Source organism: Trichechus manatus, unplaced genomic scaffold (genome assembly GCF_000243295.1).
Source record: "Trichechus manatus latirostris isolate Lorelei unplaced genomic scaffold, TriManLat1.0 scaffold00070, whole genome shotgun sequence".
Classification (NCBI taxonomy): Eukaryota; Metazoa; Chordata; class Mammalia; order Sirenia; family Trichechidae; genus Trichechus; species Trichechus manatus.
This window is the reverse complement of record NW_004444006.1, coordinates 6,854,241-6,873,758: the sequence shown is the minus strand read 5'-3', so window position 1 is coordinate 6,873,758 and position 19,518 is coordinate 6,854,241. Positions and strand designations below refer to the sequence as shown.

Genomic DNA, 19,518 nt, shown 5'->3' with positions numbered 1-19,518 from the left:
CATGAGAGAAACGAGGTACAGGAGTCCAGTGACAAGGCCCAGAAGGCAGAAGGGGAGTAGGAAGCTGATGATAGGGAACACAAAGTAGAGTAAGGGTATTGTTGATGTGTTGTGAGATTGTTAACCATTGTCATAGGGCAACATTTGTAGTAACTGTTAAATGGGAGACTATTTTGTCCTGTAAGCCTTCATATTAAGTGAGAATAACAGCACAATTAGAAGAGCGTAGTCAATGTCACTTAAATGTGTATGTAAAAAAAATTTTTGAAATGACGTTAAAAAAAAATAAAAACTAAACCAAAAAAAAAAAAAAACACAAGAAAAAAATGCCCCCAGAGATGTCACTGTGCATCTGTGCAGAGTAAAGGCGTAGCTCCCAAGCCGCACAGTACTCCCTAGCTAGAAGGAGCTCCCAAGCTGAGGAAAAAAAAAGAAAAGAAACAAACAAATAAAATCAGAGCAAAGAAAAATACCCTTGGGGTTCCCACCAGTGTGGTGGCTCGGTCCGGGAAGAAGTTTCACAGTCAAGCGGTGTTTCGCAGCCTTTCAGGAAGAAGCAAAGATGGCACACGGATACAGGTATTTGAGAGAAAGGAGGGGAAGGTGGTGAGAGGTAAGGAAGAAATCTAAAGAAGTGGAAAATGCTACACCAGCAGTCAGCAAATGGCACTCAGGGAGCCGGGCAGTGCAGGCAGGTGGAATCCAAGCAACACCGGGGTGAAGCCAGTGCTTCCCAGCCTAGAGACTATGGCCGCAGGAAGCAGAGGAGGCTGAGTGGGGGTGAATAAGGGTGGGGGGTGGGAAAGCGTATATCACTGGTTACCGGTTGTTCTTTCTCCTGCTGTAAACTCCACGAAGCTGCTCTCTTGTACCCCTCTGTTTGCCAATCTCTGGTAGGAGTCAAACATGGCAGATCTGTGCTGTGGTAGCTGATAGGGGTCCTCTGCATGTATCTCTCCTCGCTCTCTGTTCTCGGTCAGTTTCTTATTCTATTTGGTGCTTGGCTGAGTTCTTTGTCTCTTCATCTGATGCTTAGGGTATCAGGATTGATGTGTTTCTGTGTTTGAGTTAGTTTTTCAGATCTTTGCTGTGGAGGGATGGTGTGGTGCTTCTGTCTATAGTGCCATGTTGCCCGGAAGTCTCCTCACTTTTTTTTAAATATAATTACTTTTTACAAAATTTACGTTAACATACAGTGAATTAATGTCAAATCAATTCAATCAGTAAATATATTTAAATTTTATCAATTTAAATTTTAATATGGTAAATATAAATAGTTATAACCTTCATGTAAAAAAATCTCTCTGGGGTTCTCAATATTTTCTTCAGAGTAAAAAGAGGCCCAGAGGACAGAAAATTTGAGAGCTTCTGCTATAGGAACAAGCTTTTTTTTTCTTTGAAAAACAAAGCACATACCCATTTGTAATGTTATGTTGCTATTGCTTATAATATAATCTCAACCACTCATTTTAATTGTAATTGTTAACCAAAATAAATAACTTCTATCTCTAAGAAAAAATTGGGTAGGGGGGCAATTGAAAACTGTCTCTCACCCACAAGCATTTTAGCAGACTAGCAAAAATCACGAACACACTTAGCACACTTTCTATAGCCCTTTTAGAGAGGAAAAAATGACCACACTCATTAATATGACCCAAAGATATAGCCTCTCTGTAGCATGTAAAAATAAGTATATAAACTTAAAACTCGGCGTAGTAATAAATGTTTAAGTATTCTATCTTAGAAATTATCTAGGTATCCAATGATTATCTATTAATTAACTCAATTCAGTATCAGTCAAGTATTTTGTTGGTGTTGTTAGGTGCCATCTAGTTGGTTCCAACTCATAGCGACCCTGTGTACGACAGAATGAAACACTGCTCAATCCTGTACCATCTTCACAATCATTTTTATGCTCGAGCCCATTGTTGCAGCAACTGTGCCAGTCCATCTCGTTGAGGGTATTCCTCTTTTCCACTGACCCTCTACTTTACAAAGCATGATGTCCTTCTCCAGGGACTGGTCCCTCTTGATAACGTGTCCAAAGTTCATGAGATGAAATCTCTCCATCTTTGCTTCCAAGGAACATTCTGGCTGTACTTCTTCCAAGACAGATCTGTTCGTTCTTCTGTCAGTCCATGGTATATTAAGTATTCTTTGCCAAATGTTTTAATTTACCTAAATATCTTGGAAATTATCTTCAATCTAACATACTGCAAAACATAGTTACTGCTGAAATAAAAAGTTTGTCAAAATAATGATTCAATTTTGGTTGAACCAAATTTATATTTTTCCTAATCTTAAATATTATCCAGGAACAATATTATTTTATTTAGTCAGTAAAACTGTATACATTTAGGAAAAATAGACCCAAATAAAATACAATGTATGCTTGTTTTATACTTAACACTGATAAATCAGAAAAAAATGGTTCTTTTTTAGACCAAACTTATTAAACTAACTTCATTTGTCAAAGATTTACCTTAATTTTAGATTCTTAAAATATTTATAAGTTAGTAGTTTCTTGTAAGAAGAATTTTTTTAATCTAGCACATTTAAAGTATTAGAAGTTCAGTTTCTTTACTTTCTGGGAATTTTAGGAATATTTGTACGTAAGTGCTTATTTATCTTTATAAACTAATTAGAACAGAGCTACTTTAATTTAGGAGATGAGCCCTGGTTGCACAGTGGTTAAGAGCTCAGGCTGCTAACCAAATGGTCAGCAGTTTGAATCCACCAGCCGCTCCTTGGAAACCTTATGGGGCGATTCTACTCTGTTCTATAGGGTCACTATGAGTCAGAATCGACTCGACAGCAACAGGTTTGGTTGTTTTTTTAATACTCTGATTTATTAATAACCATCAGAGATAAGAAAACATTTCACACTCATACAATGAGAGGTCAAGGCTTTTCTGAATTATAGACACAGAGATAGATCTTTTGGATTCAGATGTATAACTTTAGCCACAAGTCAAGAGTAAACACAGAAATTTACCAGTCCAGTTATCAAAGTACTATTTTCCTTCCCAGCAGGCATGAAATTATTAATTAATTCGAGGTCAAAATGGACAAATAGAACAAAAAAATAGACTAACAAATTAAATTCTCTTTTGTCTCTCACCCATCAGAGACTAGATAATTCAATAATACCATTACAAATAATTCAATTACAGAGATCACAAAATTTCCAGTTATTGCTGCTACCAAAGGAGAATAACTTATTGGCCATACAAGAACTAGAAACAATTTTTAAAAATCATAAAATCAGTAGAAAAGAATAAAAAACAGAGATTCAGCAAAGTTGTATTGCCACTTAGGATTCAATCTGGGAGGCAAGAAAAAATGAGTTTAAGCAGTCCGTGAGTTGCAACACAGTTTACCTGGTCCTGTCCAATGAATCTATTAGGCATCTTGGTCAATAATTTTTTAAATATATAATCATGACTCTCATACAAATATAAAGTAGACACATGTCAACGATTTCAACTCATTAATTTGTAAGGAAACCAGGAAGAGGTTAAAAACAATTTTAATTTCCATTGCATTTTGCTTGATTATCTCTTGGTTTCTAAAATGCTTGCTGTTTATTGTGGTCTCTGTTTTTTCTCTTTTGCTACCTACACTTTCACCTTTATTTCTGTGATGATTTTTTTTTCGTTCCATTTCCTTTATCTCTGACAGCTCATATTTCCTTTTTGTTGCCTACTATTTATTCCCTGAATAAACCCCTTGATTTTTATTCTTATTTTATAGAGATGATTACTTCATTAACATCTTTTAATTCATGGTGAAATGTTTGGTCACAAGTTTTATCTCTTTTATGGCAGCATTTTTCTGGTGATCATTCTCCATCTGCCATTTGTTTTTCTTGTTCCTTTTATCCCATTTTATGTAACATCTTTGTGTGTGTGTGTGTGTGTGTGTGTGTGTGTGTGTACACTGTGCTGTTTTCTTTTTAATTGTTTTATTGTGGTAAAAATATGTGTAACAGAACATTTCTCAATTCAACAATTTTTGCATGTACAATTCAGTAACACTGGTTATGTTCATCATTTTATACAACCATCACCACTATCTATTTCCAAATTATTCCACCACCGTGAACAGAAACTCAGTGCCCCCTAAGCTAGGATTCTCCCTTCCCTCCTCCATCTCAGCCCTGGTGACCACTAATAAACTTTGGTCTCTATACATTTGCCTATTTCATGTAAGTTGGATCTTGCAATATTTATCCTTGTGTGACTGACTTATTTCACTCAGCATAACATTTTCAAGATATATCCATGTTGTAGCATGTATCAGGACTTTATTTCTCTTTATGGCAGATAATATTGTATTGTATGTATGTACCACACTTTGTTTATCCGTTCATCTGTTGAAGGACATTTAGGTTGTATCTATCTTTCGGCTATTGTGAACAATGCTGCAGTGAACATTGGTGTACGAGTTTCTCTTTGTGTTTCTGCTTTCAATTCTTTCAGTTATATATACCTAGGAGTGGAATTCCTGGATCATATGGTAGTTCTATGGAGTCCCTGGCTGGTCCAAGTGGTTAACATGCTCCGCTGTTAACTGAAAGTTTGGAGGTTCAACTCCACCCATAGGTGCCTTGGAAGAAAGGCATGGCAGTTTAATTCCAAAAAATCAGACATTGAGAATTCTATTTAGTGGAGGCGGGGCCCAGATAGCAGAGTAGTCGGACAATTCCTGTAGTCCCTCTTACAACAAAGACCCGAAAAAACAAGTGAATCAAATATATATGATGGTCTAGGAACCCTAATCATCAAAGACAAAGCTGAAGAATCAGATTGAGTAACAGGTGGAAGGAGAGACAATTCAAAAGCAGCAGAAACTGGGAACTACAGGTCACAGGATCGCCGGCATCCTGGTAGCTGAGTCTGCACAATGCACATGGGCTGAAGCAAGCAACAACATCACAAGCCAAGGCCCACCACATCTGGTGCAGCCAAGCAGTAGTGAATCTGCACGCACCTCCAGAGCCCAACAAGAGTGACACCAGACCTGCAAAAGTTAAGTGCCAAGCTCCCAACCTACCATGAGCACTGGCAAAATAACCCCTTCCCCCACCATAGCTTCACAGCAGAGAAACATTCCCTTACCCTCAATCATCCTCCACCCCACTTCAACACCAGTCCCACGGCATTCAACAATAGCACACCCCCTAAGCCAGGAACTCAGGGCAGATTGGTAAGCCCTGCCCCTTCGCCCAGCCACTAGCATAGGAGGTCCATGGACTTGCAGTGCCCTTCACCCCTGCCCAGTGCCATGTGGGCTGATTCAACACTGCACACCCTCATTAACATAAAATGGGCAGGGCATACACCTGAAGCCCATTTTCACCTGCAGCAGCCAAAGGGGAGCTGCATATTTGTGACACTGTACACCACCCAACCCCCTAAGAAGGAGTCTCACCCACACCAGGGGCCTGAGGCCAGTGGTACCGCCCACTCCATTTAGCTGCCCACGACAGAGGTCTGAGAATTAGTGGTGTTTCCCAATCCCTCCAGCCAACGGCACTGGGCGCCCAAGGACCAGGTGCACTACCCACCTCATACATGCGCTAGTGAACAGGGACATGCTCCCCATCAATGCACCTGGGGGCAGCCAACAGCACCCTGCCTTGCTCCACACATTACCCCCCATTGCAAACAGAGACTGTCTGCTCCAAACACCCCCATGCATCCCTGCCCACCTAGGACTGTGGATGAAAGTCTGCACCAATCAGTGACCAACGACCTGGAAACATGTGACCTGAGTAACCACACCCCCACAGGAACAGTGAACAGATTCCTGGGCTCACACACCTAGTAGCTGCTCTGACCACCTAGAGACAGGATGTGAGATCTTCAGTGACACCAAAAATCAAGGTAGCACACATGCCCAGCCTACTTGGACATATCAAAATAAAACAAAAATACATGATGCAGTAAACAAAAATAAAACAAATAAATAAATGTAAGAATTTATTGGCACCTCAGAGACAACAATCAGTATCAAATCACATAAATAAGCAGGACAAAATGGCTCTACCAAGTGACCAAAATGAAGAACCAGAAAACCTTCTGGAGGAAGATAAGGCAATGGAACTACCTGATAAAGAATTCAAAAGGCTAGTATACAGAGCTCTCCAAGAGATCAAGAAGGAGATCAAGCAAAACTCAGACCAAACCAAGGAACACACAGACAAAGCGATAGAAGATTCAGGAAAACAATACAAGAACAAAACAACAAAATAAATAGGCAGCTAGAAACCATACAGAGACAACAACTAGAAATCCAAAAGATTAAAAATAAAATTTCAGAATTAGACAACACAATAGAAGGTCATATGAGCAGAATTGAGATAATAGAATTCAGAATTAGTGAGACTGAAGATAAATCCCTTGGCACCAATTTGTTTGAGGAAAAATTTTTTTAAAAATGAAAAGAAATGAAGAAAGCCTAAGAATTATGCGGGATACTATCAAGAGGAAAACCCCACGAGTGATCGAAGTACCAGAACAGGGAGGGATAATAAAAAACACAGAGAGAATTGTTGAAGATTTGCTTGCAGAAAACCTCCCTAATATCATAAAGATGAGAAGATATCTATCCAAGAACTCAACAAACCCCAAACAGGACAGACTCCAAAAGAAAGTCACCAAGAAGTCTCATAATCAAAAAAAGACAAAGAAAGAATCTCACGAGTGGCTAGGGATAAACGAAAAGTCACCTACAAAGGAGAACCAGTAAGACTAAGCTCACCTACAGGAAATGGACAAATTTCTAGAAATATACTACCTACCTTAACTAACACAAACTGAGGTAGAAAAATTAAATAAACCTATAACAAAAGACGAGATTGAAGAGGTACTAAAAAAAACTCCCAACAACAGCAACAACAAAAAACCCTGGCCCTGACAGCTTCACTGGAGAATTTTACCAAACTTTCGGAGAAGAGTTAACACCACTACTACTAAAAGTATTTCAGAGCATGGAAAAGGAAGGAATACTCCCAAACTCATTCTGTGAAGCCAGCATGACCCTGATACCAAAGCTAGGTAAAGTCACCACAAGAAAAGAAAATTACAGACCAATATCCCTCATGAACATTGACACAAAAATCCTCAGAAAAATTCTAGCCAATAGAATTCAGCAACATATCAAAAAAAATAATTCATCATGACCAAGTGAGGTTCATACCACCTATGCAGAGATGGTTCAACATTAGAAAAACAATCAATGTAATCCATCACATAAATAAAACAAAAGATAAGAGCCACATGATCTTATCAATCAATGCAAAAAAAAGCATTTGACAAAGTCCAACAACCATTCATGATAAAAACTCAGCAAAATAGGAAACAGAAGGTAAATTCCTTGATATAATGAAGGGCATTTATACAAAGCCAACAACCAACTTCATCTTAAGTGGAGAGAGTCTGAAAGAATTCCCCTTGAAAATGGGAACCAGACAAGGATGCCCTTTATCACCACTCTTATTCAACATTGTGCTGGAGGTGCTAGCCAGAGCAATAAGGCAAGAAAAAGAAATAAAGGGCATCTAAATTGGTAAGAAACAAGTAAAAGTATCCCTATTCACAGATGACATGATCTTATACACAGAAAACCCCAAAGAATCCACAAGAAAACTACTGAAAATAACAGAAGATTTCAGCAAAGTTTCAGGATACAAGAGAAACATACAAAAATCAGTTGGATTCCTCTACACCAACAAAGAGAACTTCAAAGAGATAGTCACCAAATCAATACCATTTACAGTAGCCCCCAAAAAGGTAAAATACTTAGGAAAAACCTAACCAGAGACATAGGAGACCTATACAAAGCAAACTACAAGACACTACTGCAAGAAACCAAAAGAGACCTACATGAGTGGAAAAACATACCATGCTCATGGATACAAAGACTCAACATTGTGAAAATGTCAATTCTCCCCAAAGTGATCTACAGATACAATGCAATCCCAATCCAAATTCCAATGACATGATATGTCTCAAGTTTGCCAACCAATGTCACAAAAAAATGTGTATTATTTAATGAGAAACTAATTTGCTCTGTACAGCTTCATCTGAAGCACAATAAAAATAAATAAAACCTATGGGATGCAGAAAAAGCAGTGCTCAGAGGGAAAATTATAGCTCTAAATGCCTAAGTTAAAAAAAAAAAGATCACTAATGAATAACCTAAATTTCAACTTGAGAAATTAGGAAAACAAGAGTAAACACAACCCAAAGCAAGCAGAAGGAAGGAGATAACAAAGATCAGAGTGGAAGTAAATGAAATAAAGAGCAGAAAACAATAAAGGGAATCAATGAAACCAGAAGTTGTTTTTTGAAAATATCAATAAATTCGACAAAACTTCAGCAAGACTGACAAAGAAGAAAAGAGAGAAGATGGAAATATCCAAAATCAGAAATGAAAGTGGGGACATTACAACCAACCCTACAGAAATAAAAAGGATCACAGGAGAGTACTATAAACAATTGAATGCCAACAAGTTAGATTTGCTGTTAGGTACTGTCGAGTCAGCTCCAACTCATAGTGATCTTATGTATAACAGAATGAAATGTTGCCTGGTTCTGCAGCATCCTCAGAATTGTTGCTATGTTTGAGCTCATTGGTGTTGCCACTGTGTCAATCCATTTACTTTACCAGGCATAATGTCCTTCTCCAGGATTGTACGCTCCTGATGACATATTCAAAGTAAGTGAGAAGTCTCACCGTCCTTGCTTCTAAGGAGCATTCTGGCTGTACTTCCTCCAAGACTGATTTGTTTTTTCTTCTGGAAGTCCATGGTATATTCAATATTCTTCACCAGTACCACAATTCGAATGCATCAATTCTTCCTCAGAAGACAAATTAAATAACTTATATGAAATGGACAAATCCCTAGAAACATAAACTTTCTATCTGACTCAAGAAGTAGAAGATCTCAGCAGACCCATAACAAGTGAAGAGATTGAAACAATAATCAAACCACCCCCCACAAGAAAAAGTCCTGTACCATATGGCTTCACTAGGGAATTCTACCATTTAGAGAAGTGACTTTGATCCTTCTTAAACTTTTCCAAAAATAAAAGAGGAGTGAACACTTTCTAACTCATTCTGTGACGCTAGCATTATTCCAATACCAAATCCAGACAAAGACACCACAAGAAAACTACAGGCCAATATCCCTTATGAATATGATGCAAAAATCCTTAACAAAATACAAGCAAACCAAATCCAAAAGCATACTAAAAGGATTATACACCATGATCAAATGGAATTTATTCCAGGAATGCAAGAGTGGTTCAACACTAGAAAATAAATCAATGTAATATAGCACACTCTTAAAATAAAGGATAAGAACTGCATGATCATCTTAATCAGTGCAGAGAAGGCATTTGACAAACTACAACACCCTTTCATGATTTAAGAAAAAAAGCTAGTAATAGAATGGAAATACCTCAAAATGATAAAGGGCATTTAAAGAAAACCTCACAACTAACATCATATGGAGAAAACCTGAAAGCTTTCCCCTTAAGATCAGGAACAAGGCAAGTATGCCTGGTCTCATCACTGCTATTCAATATTGTGCTGGAAGTTCTAGCAAGAGCAATTATTGAATAAAAATTAGTAAAATGCATCCAAATCAGGAAGGAAAAAATTTAAATATCCCTTTTTTCAGATGACATGATCCTATACAGGTAGTCCCCGACTTTCAACAGGGTTCCATTCCGAAGACTCTGTCATAAGTCAGTTCTTTTCTTTTCTGTTTTTTTGCCTAGTGGAGGAGACAGCTATTAAAACAATTGCATAAATAATGATTTAATGAGAAGGTGTGAGTTGCCTGACACATAGTAGATGCTCAGAACATTTATTCAGCTAATACACATCTAGTAGAGTCGCCAGACTTAGCAAATAAAAATATAGGACGTCCAGTTAAATTTGAATTTCAAACAAACAACCAATACTTTTTTACTAAAATACATCCCATGCAATCTTTGGGACATGCTTATACTAAAAAATTATTTAAGGTTTACCTGAAATTCACGTTTAACTATATATGAACATTTAACTGAAACTCAACTGTACAGAGGGAGTCTTGTATTTTATCTGGCAACCTTAATATTGAGCAATAGGTCTACAGAAGTAAATAAGACAGATGAGGATCCTGACCTCAGGGAACTTACAGTCTAGTAAACCCATTTCCGTCAAGTCAATTCCTATTCATAGCGACCTTATAGGTCAGAGTAGAACTGCGGCCATAGGGTTTCCAAAGCTGTAATCTTTGTGGAAGCAGACTGCCAGATCTTTCTCCCATGCATTAGTTGGTTCTGACATAAGTTGAATACCTCATTTTTGTTTAGATTTCATTATTATTGCCTTTTATTATAAGTATCTTTATAATCATAACATTGAACATCTGCAAATGAACATCTGAGAATGATAACATCAGCAAATTACACACAACATTGTACGTAGTGCATATTACTAACCATAAGATGTACCAAAAATAAAAAGCTCACAAACGGATGTACGTGTGGTTCATCATAACCCGAATACATCGTAAGTCAGGAGCTACCTATATATAGAATACACCAAAGAATCCACAAAAAAGCTACTAGGGGTAATAAATGAATTCGGCAAAGTGACCGAATGAATGTCAACACACAAAAATCAGTTGGATTTCTATACATCAGCAATGAGCAAGCTGAAAAGGAAATTAGGAAAATAATTCCATTTACAATAGCATCTAAAAGAATAAAATTTAATCCATAAATAAATTTAACCAAGGAAGTGAAAGACTTCTACACTGAAAACTGTAAAACGTTACTGAAAGAAATTAAAGAACCCCTAAATAAATGGAAGGATATTCTGTGTTCATGGATGAGAAGACTTAATATTAAGATGTCAATACTACCGAAAGTAATCTATAGATTCAGTGCAATACCCATCAAAATGCCAACAGCCTTCTATGCAGAAGTGGAAAGGCAGTCCTCTAATTTATATGGAACTGCAATGGGCACAAAATGTTGTTGTAGTTAGGTGCCATCGAGCCAGTTCCGACTCTTAGCAACCCTATGTACAACAGAACGAAACACTGCCTGGTCCCAAAAGCTTGACTCCATCCATGTGATTAAGTTCGATTCTATGTTGAGGAAGCAGCTCTTCTCTAGTCATATTTTGAGTGCCTTCTGACCTAAGGGGCTCATCTTCCGGCACTATACCAGACAGTGTTCTGCTGCTATTCATAAGGTTTTCACTGGCTAATTCCTTGCAGAAGTAGACCTCCAGGTCCTTCATCCCAGTCTGTCTTAATCTGGAAGCTCAGCTGAACTCTGTCCACCATGGGTGACCCTTCTGGTATTTGAATACCGATGGCATAGCTTCCAGCATCATAGCAACACTCAAGCCCCCACAGTACAACAAACTGACAGAGGCTTGCGGGGTGGGGGAGAGCAAATAGCCAAAGCAGTCTTGAAAAGGAAGGACAAAGTAGGAGGACTCACACTTCTCAGTCTTAAAGCATACTATAAAGCTACAGTAATCAAAACAGCCTGGTCCTGGTATAATGATAGACATATAGACCAGTGGAATAGAATTGAGAGTCTAGAAATAAATCTGTGTATCTATGGTCAGCTGATTTTCAACAAGGATGCTAAGTCAATCCAATGAGGAAAGAACAGTTTCTTTAATAAATGATGCTGGGACAACTGGATTTCCACATGGAAAAGAAGGAAGCCAGACTCATACCTCACAATACATAGGAAAACTAACTCAAAATGAATCAAACACCTAAATGTAAGAACTGAAACCATCAAACTCTTAGAAGAAAACATAGGTTCAGGGCCTAGTTTTTAACTATGGATTCTTAGATATGACACCAAAAGCACGAGCAAAAAGACAAAATAGATAAATAGGAGCTCATAAAAATAAAAACTTTTGTTCATCAAAGGACTTTAATCAAGAAAGTGAAGAAATAACCTACAAACTGGGAGAAAATGTTAGGAATCATATATTGGATAGGTGTTTAATAATATCTAGAATGTATAAAGAACCTTTACAACTTAACAACATGAAGACAAACCAATCAAAAAATGGTCAAAGGCCTTCAACAGACATTTCACCAAAGAAGAAATTCAAATGGCCAACAATCACATGAAAAGATGCTCAACGTCATTAGCCATTAGGGAAATCTAAATCAAAACCATAACAAGATACCACTTCATCCCTTCTAGGATAGCTAAGATAAAACAAAACAAAACAAAAATGGAAAACAACATAAACACTCATTCATTGCTGATGGGAATGCAAAATGGTACAGCCACTGTGCCACTGTGGAAACAGTTTGGTAGTTCCTCAAATTTGTTAAAGATAGAACTGCCCTATGACCCCACAATTCCACTCCTAGGATTACATCCGAAAGAATTGAAAGCAGAAACACAAAGATGTTTGTACGCCAATGTTCATTACAGCACTATTCACAAACAACCAAAATGTCCATCAACAGATGACTGGATAAACAAAATGTAGTATGTACATACAATGGAATATTACTCAGCCATAAAGAGAAATGAAGTCCTGATACATGCTACAACATGGATGAACCTTGAAAACATTATTCTGAGCGAAGTAAGTCAATTACAAAAGGACAAATATTGCATTATTTCATTATATGAAAGATCTAGAATAGGCAAATGTATAGAGACAAAGGTTTATTACTGGTTACCAGGAGCAGCAGGGAGGGGGGAAAAGAGGAATTATTGTTTTGGAGTATCTGTTGTGATGGAAAATTTGGCAACAGATACTGGTGATGGTTGTACATGATTAATGTAATTGGTGTCACTGAATTTTACACGTAAAAAATGTTGAATTGGCAAACGTTGCATTATATATATTTTTACTGCAATTAAAAAAAAAGCAAGAACACAGAGGAAGGGGAAAAAAGATGTGTACTCTTACCGCTCCTGTTCAACATTGTCTTGGAGGTCCTAATCAGTGCACTAATTCAAGCAAAAGAAAGAAAAAAAGACATATAGAGTGGAAATCAAGATATAAAACTAGCTTTTTTTGCAGATGACTTGATTGTCTATATTGAAAATCCCAAAGAATCTACAAAAAAATAGTTACTTGAACTAATATATGAGTTTAGCAAGTTGCAAGCTACAAAAAATTGAGGGCATTTCTATATATTAGCAATGAATTCCATAATAGGCAAAAACAACTGATAATGATAGAAGTTAAAATAGTTGTTACCTCTAGTAAAGTGGTATTGACTGGAAAAGAGCATAAGGGAACCTTCTGGAGTGTTGGAAGTGTTCTATGTCATAATCTATATAGTTGTTATATGGGTTTAAACATACGTAAAAATTCATCAAGCTGTTTGTTTAATATTAGTGCACTTCATTCATTTTACTGTATGCATGCTATGCCTCAAAACTTCTTTAAAAAAGTTCAGTCCACCAAAGGTGAATGAAAACTGTATTACATAGTAGGTATAGGCCACCTCATATAGGATTCTGCCCATGGTGGATAACCAAGAAACTTTTTAAAAAGGTTCAGTCCACCAAAGGTAAAAAGAAAACTGTATCACATAGTATGGTATAGCCCACCTCATATAGGATTCTGCCCAGGGGGATACCTAAGAAATACTGTCTACTGACTAAATGAAACAATTTGGAAACTCTCCTTTACACTTTTCTTGAAATAAAAGCACGATTCATGCAACACAGTATATTCTGGTTAACTTAGCCATTGGAGTGAGCATGGACCAAGAGAAAGTTCACAGGAGGCAGATAAACACTAGATTTGAATTATAATCTTAGTTATAGCGGCAGGACTTCTTTAGGCTAGTTAGAAGCATCGTGGCAATAATTTCAGAAAGTGTAGGCAATGCTAGTGAATGCATAACAGGGTGTTGAAAGTATTGATGAGCTTATAGATTTAAAAATGCAAAAAAATCTGCCCATAGAGGCTTGGGATAACCTTCAAATTGTAAATAAGACAATTTTTCCTCAACAGAAAAACCTCCCCAGTAGAGAGATTAGAACAGAAAAGAATAATGAAATATAATCACAGAGCATGTTGCATTTTTGCCTTTCTTAGGGGACTTCTCAAATGATCCATGTGAAACATTGCTTCTGCTGTACGAGTTTGAAATTAAAGCCAAAATGAATGATCCATCATTGGACAGCTTCCTGGAATCAGTGTGGGAATTGCCTCATTTAGAAAGTAAAACATTTGAAACAATTGCATGTAAGAACTATATTTATGCTTTTGTAAGTCTGATGCCGATTTAGATCTTACTACTTTTTTCTTCTCTTTACTCTTCTCTCATACCTCCTGGTGGGAAACAGTCTTTCACCCCTCTGCACCCTCATAGCACTGCCTCTCTAATGTCATTCCTAGACTATTTTGTATTACAATCATTTGTGCATTTATCTTTCTCTATATATGATTATAAGCTCCTTAGGGTCATGAACAATCATTACCTATATTTGTTGTATTTATAAACCCTAGCAAAGTGCATTGCTCATAATAAGTACTCTATTTTATTTGTAGAATTATATCACTACACAATAAGGGGAGCTCACACTTCAGAAGGTTAGTTTTACTAAGCTAGCTATAAATTATAATAAACTGCTTCTCTGTTCAAAGGTGTCTAAGCAACTAATCGAATTGTTCTGAAGAATATTGGTGATATTTTTTAACACAACTGCCACCCTCTATTTTCTGGTTTAGCTGAAAGTGAGATTTAGGGGCCTAGAGCCTCTTTGTGAATATACTGCAGGAAATGGCCTAATCATCTTACCTTTTTATCTCTCACCCTTCTCAGGAGCATGAGTGTAATTAATAAAGGTATTAGAAACACAAGAGTCACATTTGCCTTTCCTTGGTGTGCCAAGACAGAATTCCTAGATCCATGGAGGAGACAGTGTATACTTTATGGACGTGTCATAGTAGCCTCTACTCCTTGCATAATGGAACTCCAATTCTAGAGGCCTATTAAATGCATCAAGAAATTTTTGTGTTAGTTATCTCTGATACTCACTCTAATGTCAACTGTTTCTTATCTTTAGTATTAACAAAAACACAGTATAATGTAAAAAAAAAATTCCATCCAAGTAATAACCAAAAGAGAGCTAGGGTGGCAATCTTAATATCAGACAAAGTACATTTTATGACAAAATCTATTAAAAAAGATAAAGATGGACATTATATAGTGATAAAAGGGTCGATTCATCGAGAAGATTTAACAATCATAAATATATATGCACCCAACATCAGAGCACCTAAATATATAAAGCAAACACTGATAGAATTGAAGGGAGAAATAGATAGCACTACAGTAATAGTTGGAGGCTTCAATACACCAATTTGAATATTGGACAGAACATCTAGAAAGAAGATCTACAAGGAAACAGAGGACCTGAATGACACTATAAACCAACTAGACTTAACAGACATATATCGAACACTCCACCAAACAACAGTACAATATACATTCTACTCCAGTGCACATAGATCATTCTCCAGGTTAGCCCACATGTTAGCTCACAAGGCAAGTCTTGATAAATTTAAAAAGATTGAAATCATACAAAGTATTTTCTCTGACCACAGTGGAGTAAAGTTGGAAATCAAAAACAGAAAAAAAAAACCTGGAAAATACACAAACATAGGGAGATTAAACAGCACATTATTATCAATGGGTCAAGAGAGAAATAAAAAGGTAAATCACAGATTTCTTTGAGTCAAATGAAAATGAAAGCACAGCTTAACAAAATTTATGGGATGCAGTAAAGGCAGTACTCAGAGGGAAACTTAAAGCAATAAATGCCTGTATGAAAAAAGAAGAAAGATAAATCAACAGCCTAACTCGACAACTCCAAGAGCTAGAAAGAGAAGAGCAAAGTAGGCCTAAACCTACCAGAAAAAAGGAAATAGCAAAGATCAGAGCAGAAATAAATAAAATTGAAAACAGAAAAACAATAGAGAGAATCAATAAAACCAGGAGTTGGTTCTTTGAAAAGATCAATAAAATTGACAAACCTTTTGCTAGACTGAAAAAGAAAAAAAGAGAAAAGATACAAATAACCAAAATAAGAAATAAAAGTGGAGACATTACAACTGAACCAATAGAAATAAACAAACTGAATAACCTAGATGAAATGGACAAATTCTGAGAAGCATACAACCTATCCAAACTTACTCAAGAGGAAATAGAAAGTCTGAACACACCCATAACAAGTGAAGAGATAGAATCAGTGATCAAAAACCTCCCCCCCCCAAAAAAAAGTCCCCAACCAGATGGCTTCAATGGGGAATTCTACCATTTAGAGAAGAATTGACACCAATACTGTTTATAATCCTCCAAAAGATAGAGAAGGAAGGGATACTTCCTAATTCACTCTATGAAGCAAACATAACCCTGATACCCAAACCAGGCAAAGACACCATAAGAAAAGAAAACTACAGGCCAATATCTCTTGTGAATATAGATGCAAAAACCCTCAACAAAATTCTAGCGAACAGAATCAAACAGCATATTAAAAGAGTCATACACTGTGACCAAGTGGAATTTATTCCAGGAATGCAGGGATGGTTCAACATTAGAAAATAAATCAATGTAATATACCATATCAATAGAACAAAGGAAAACAACCACATGATCATCTCTATGGATGCAGAAAAGGCATTTGATAAAATCCAACATGCTTTCTTGAGGAAAACCCTAAAGAAGATTGGAATAGAATGGAAATTCCTCAATACGATTCAGGGCATATATGAAAAACCAACAGCCAACACTATATTTAATGAAGAAAGACTAGAAATGTTCCCCCAGAAATCAGGAATAAGACCAGGGTGCCCACTCTCGCGACTTCTATTCAATAATGTATTAGAAGTACTAGTAAAAGCAGTAAGACAAGAAAAATAAATAAAAGGTATCCATACTGGAAAAGAAGAAGTAAAATTATTTCTGTTCGCAGATAATATGATACCATATATAGAAAATCCCAAAGTTGCAATGTAAAAGGTCAACAAACAAAAATCAGCTGGGTTTCTATACACCAGCAATGAGAAATCTGAAACGGAAGTTAGGGAAACAATTCCATTCACAATAGCGTGTAAAAGAATAAAATAACTAGGAATTGTGTTGTAAATTCATTTTCACTGATTGGAAGACTTAATATTGTTAAGATGTCCTTACTACCCAAAGCAATCTATACGTTCAGTACAACCCTGATCAAAATCCTAACAGCCTTCTTTACAGAAATGGAAAAAACAAATCCTCAATTTTATATGGAATTGCTGTTGTTGTTAGGTGCCGGTGAGTCAGTCCCGACTCATAGCAACCCTATGTACAATAGAACAAAACACTACTCGGCCCTGCATCATCCACACAATTCTTGTTATGTTTAAGCTTATTGTTGCAGCCACTGTGTCAATCCATCTCATTGAGGGTCTATCTCTTTTTCTCTAACCCTCTACTTTACTAAGCATGATGCCCTTCTCCAAGCACTGGTCCCTACTGATAACATGTCCACAGTACATGAGAGGAAATCTCACCATCCTCGCTTCTGTTTTTTTTATCCTTCCCTCAGCAATTGTTTTAGTTTTTTATTGTTGTAGTTTAAATGAAGTTTACATTTCAAGTTAGTCTCCCATACAAAAATTTATACATACCCTGTTATGTGACCCTAATTGCTCTCCGCTTACTGTGACAGCACACTCCTCCTTTCCACCCCTTATTCTCCATGTCCATTAAACCAGCTCCTAATCCTCTTTGCCTTCCCATCTCAAGTCCGGACAGAAGCTGCCTGTTTAGTCTCTTGTATCTACCTGAGCTAAGAGGCACACTCCTGACGAGTATCACTTTATGTCCCACTGTCCAGTCCAAACCCTGTCTGAAGAGTTGGCCTCAGAAATTGTCTTAGTTCTGGGCTGATAGAGAATCCAGGGGCCATGCTTTCTGTGGTTCCTCCAGTCTCAGTCAGACCATTAAGTCTGCTCTTCTTACTAGAATTTGATTTCTGCACCCCACCTTTCTCCTGCTCCATTCAGGACTCGCTGTTGTGTTCCCTGTCAGGGCAGTCATTGGTGGTAGCCGGGCACCGTCTAGTTCTTCTGGTCTCAGGCTGATGAAGTCTCTGGTTTATGTGGTCCTTTCTGTCTCTTGGGCTAATACTTTCCTTGTGTCTTTGGTGTTCTTCATTCTCCTTTACTCCTGGTGGTTGGGACCAGTTGCTGCATCTTAGATGTCCGCTTGCAAGCTTTTAAGACCCCAGATGCCACTCACAAAAGTAGGATGCAGAACACTCTCTTAATAAGCTTTGTTATGCCAGTTGACCTAGATGTCCCCTGAAAACATGGTCCCCAGACCCCTACCCCTGCTACTCTGTCTCTCAAAGTGTTTGATTGTATTCAGGAAACTTCTTAGCTTTGGTTTAGTTCAGTTGTGCTGACTTCCCTTGTAGTGTGTGCTGCCCTTCCCTTCACCTAAGATAATTCTTATCTACTATCTACTTAGTAAATAGCTCTCACCCTCCCTCCCCACCCTCATAACCATCAAAGAATGTTTTCTTCTGTGTTTAAACTTTTCCTTGAGTTCTTATAATAGTGGTCTTATACAATATTTGTCCTGTGACTGACTAAATTCACTCGGCATAATGAGTTCCAGCTTCCTCCATGTTATACAATGTTTCACGGCTTCATCATTGTTCTTTACTGTTGTGTAGTATTCCATTGTGTGGATATACCATAATTTGTTTATCCATTTGTCCGTTGATGGGCATCTAGGTTGTTGCCATCTTTTTGCTATTGTGAATAGTGCTGCAATGAACATGGGTGTGCATATATCTATTCGTGTGATGGCTCTTATTTCTCTAGGATATATTCCAATGAGTGGGATACCTGGATCATATGGTACTTCTATTTCTATCTTTTTAAGGAAGCATCAAATCTATTTCCAAAGTGATTGTACCATTTTACATTCCCACCAACAGTGTGTAAGTGTTCCAGTCTCTCCACAGCCTCTCCAGCATTTATTATTTTGTGTTTTTTGGATTAATGCTAGCCTTGTTGGGGTGAGATGATATCTCATTGTAGTTTTGATCTGCATTTCTCTAATGTCTAATGATCATGAGCATTTCTTCATGTGTCTGTTAGCTGCCTGAATATCTTCTCTGGCGAAGTGCCTGTTCATAACCTTTTCCCATTTTTTAATAGTGTTATTTGTCTTTTAGTTGTTGAAGTTTTGCAGCATCTTGAAGATTTTAGAGATTAGATGCTAATCGGATTTGTCGTAGCCAAAAATTTTTTCCCAGTCTGTAGTTTGTCTTTTGACTCTTTTGGTGAAGTCATTTATGAGCATAAGTGTTTGATTTTTAGGAGCTCCCATTTATCTAGTCTCTGTTCTGGTGCTTGTGCATTCTTACTTATGGTCCCTATTGTGTTCATGCCATGTATTAGGGCTCCTAGCATTGTCCCTATTTTTTCTTCCATGATCTTTAT

The 19,518-nt window shown here is 37.2% G+C and overlaps 1 protein-coding gene across 1 annotated transcript in view; it reads left to right on the top strand.

The window, feature by feature from the left end:
* Nucleotides 1–19,518, top strand: part of TEX11 (testis expressed 11) — a 523,552-nt gene that overhangs the window by 431,088 nt on the left and 72,946 nt on the right. Inside the window, exon 25 of the mRNA XM_012556596.2 lies at nt 14,113–14,262. Within this exon, the coding sequence (XP_012412050.2) occupies nt 14,113–14,262 (150 nt within the window). The remainder of the gene's footprint in view (nt 1–14,112; nt 14,263–19,518) is intronic.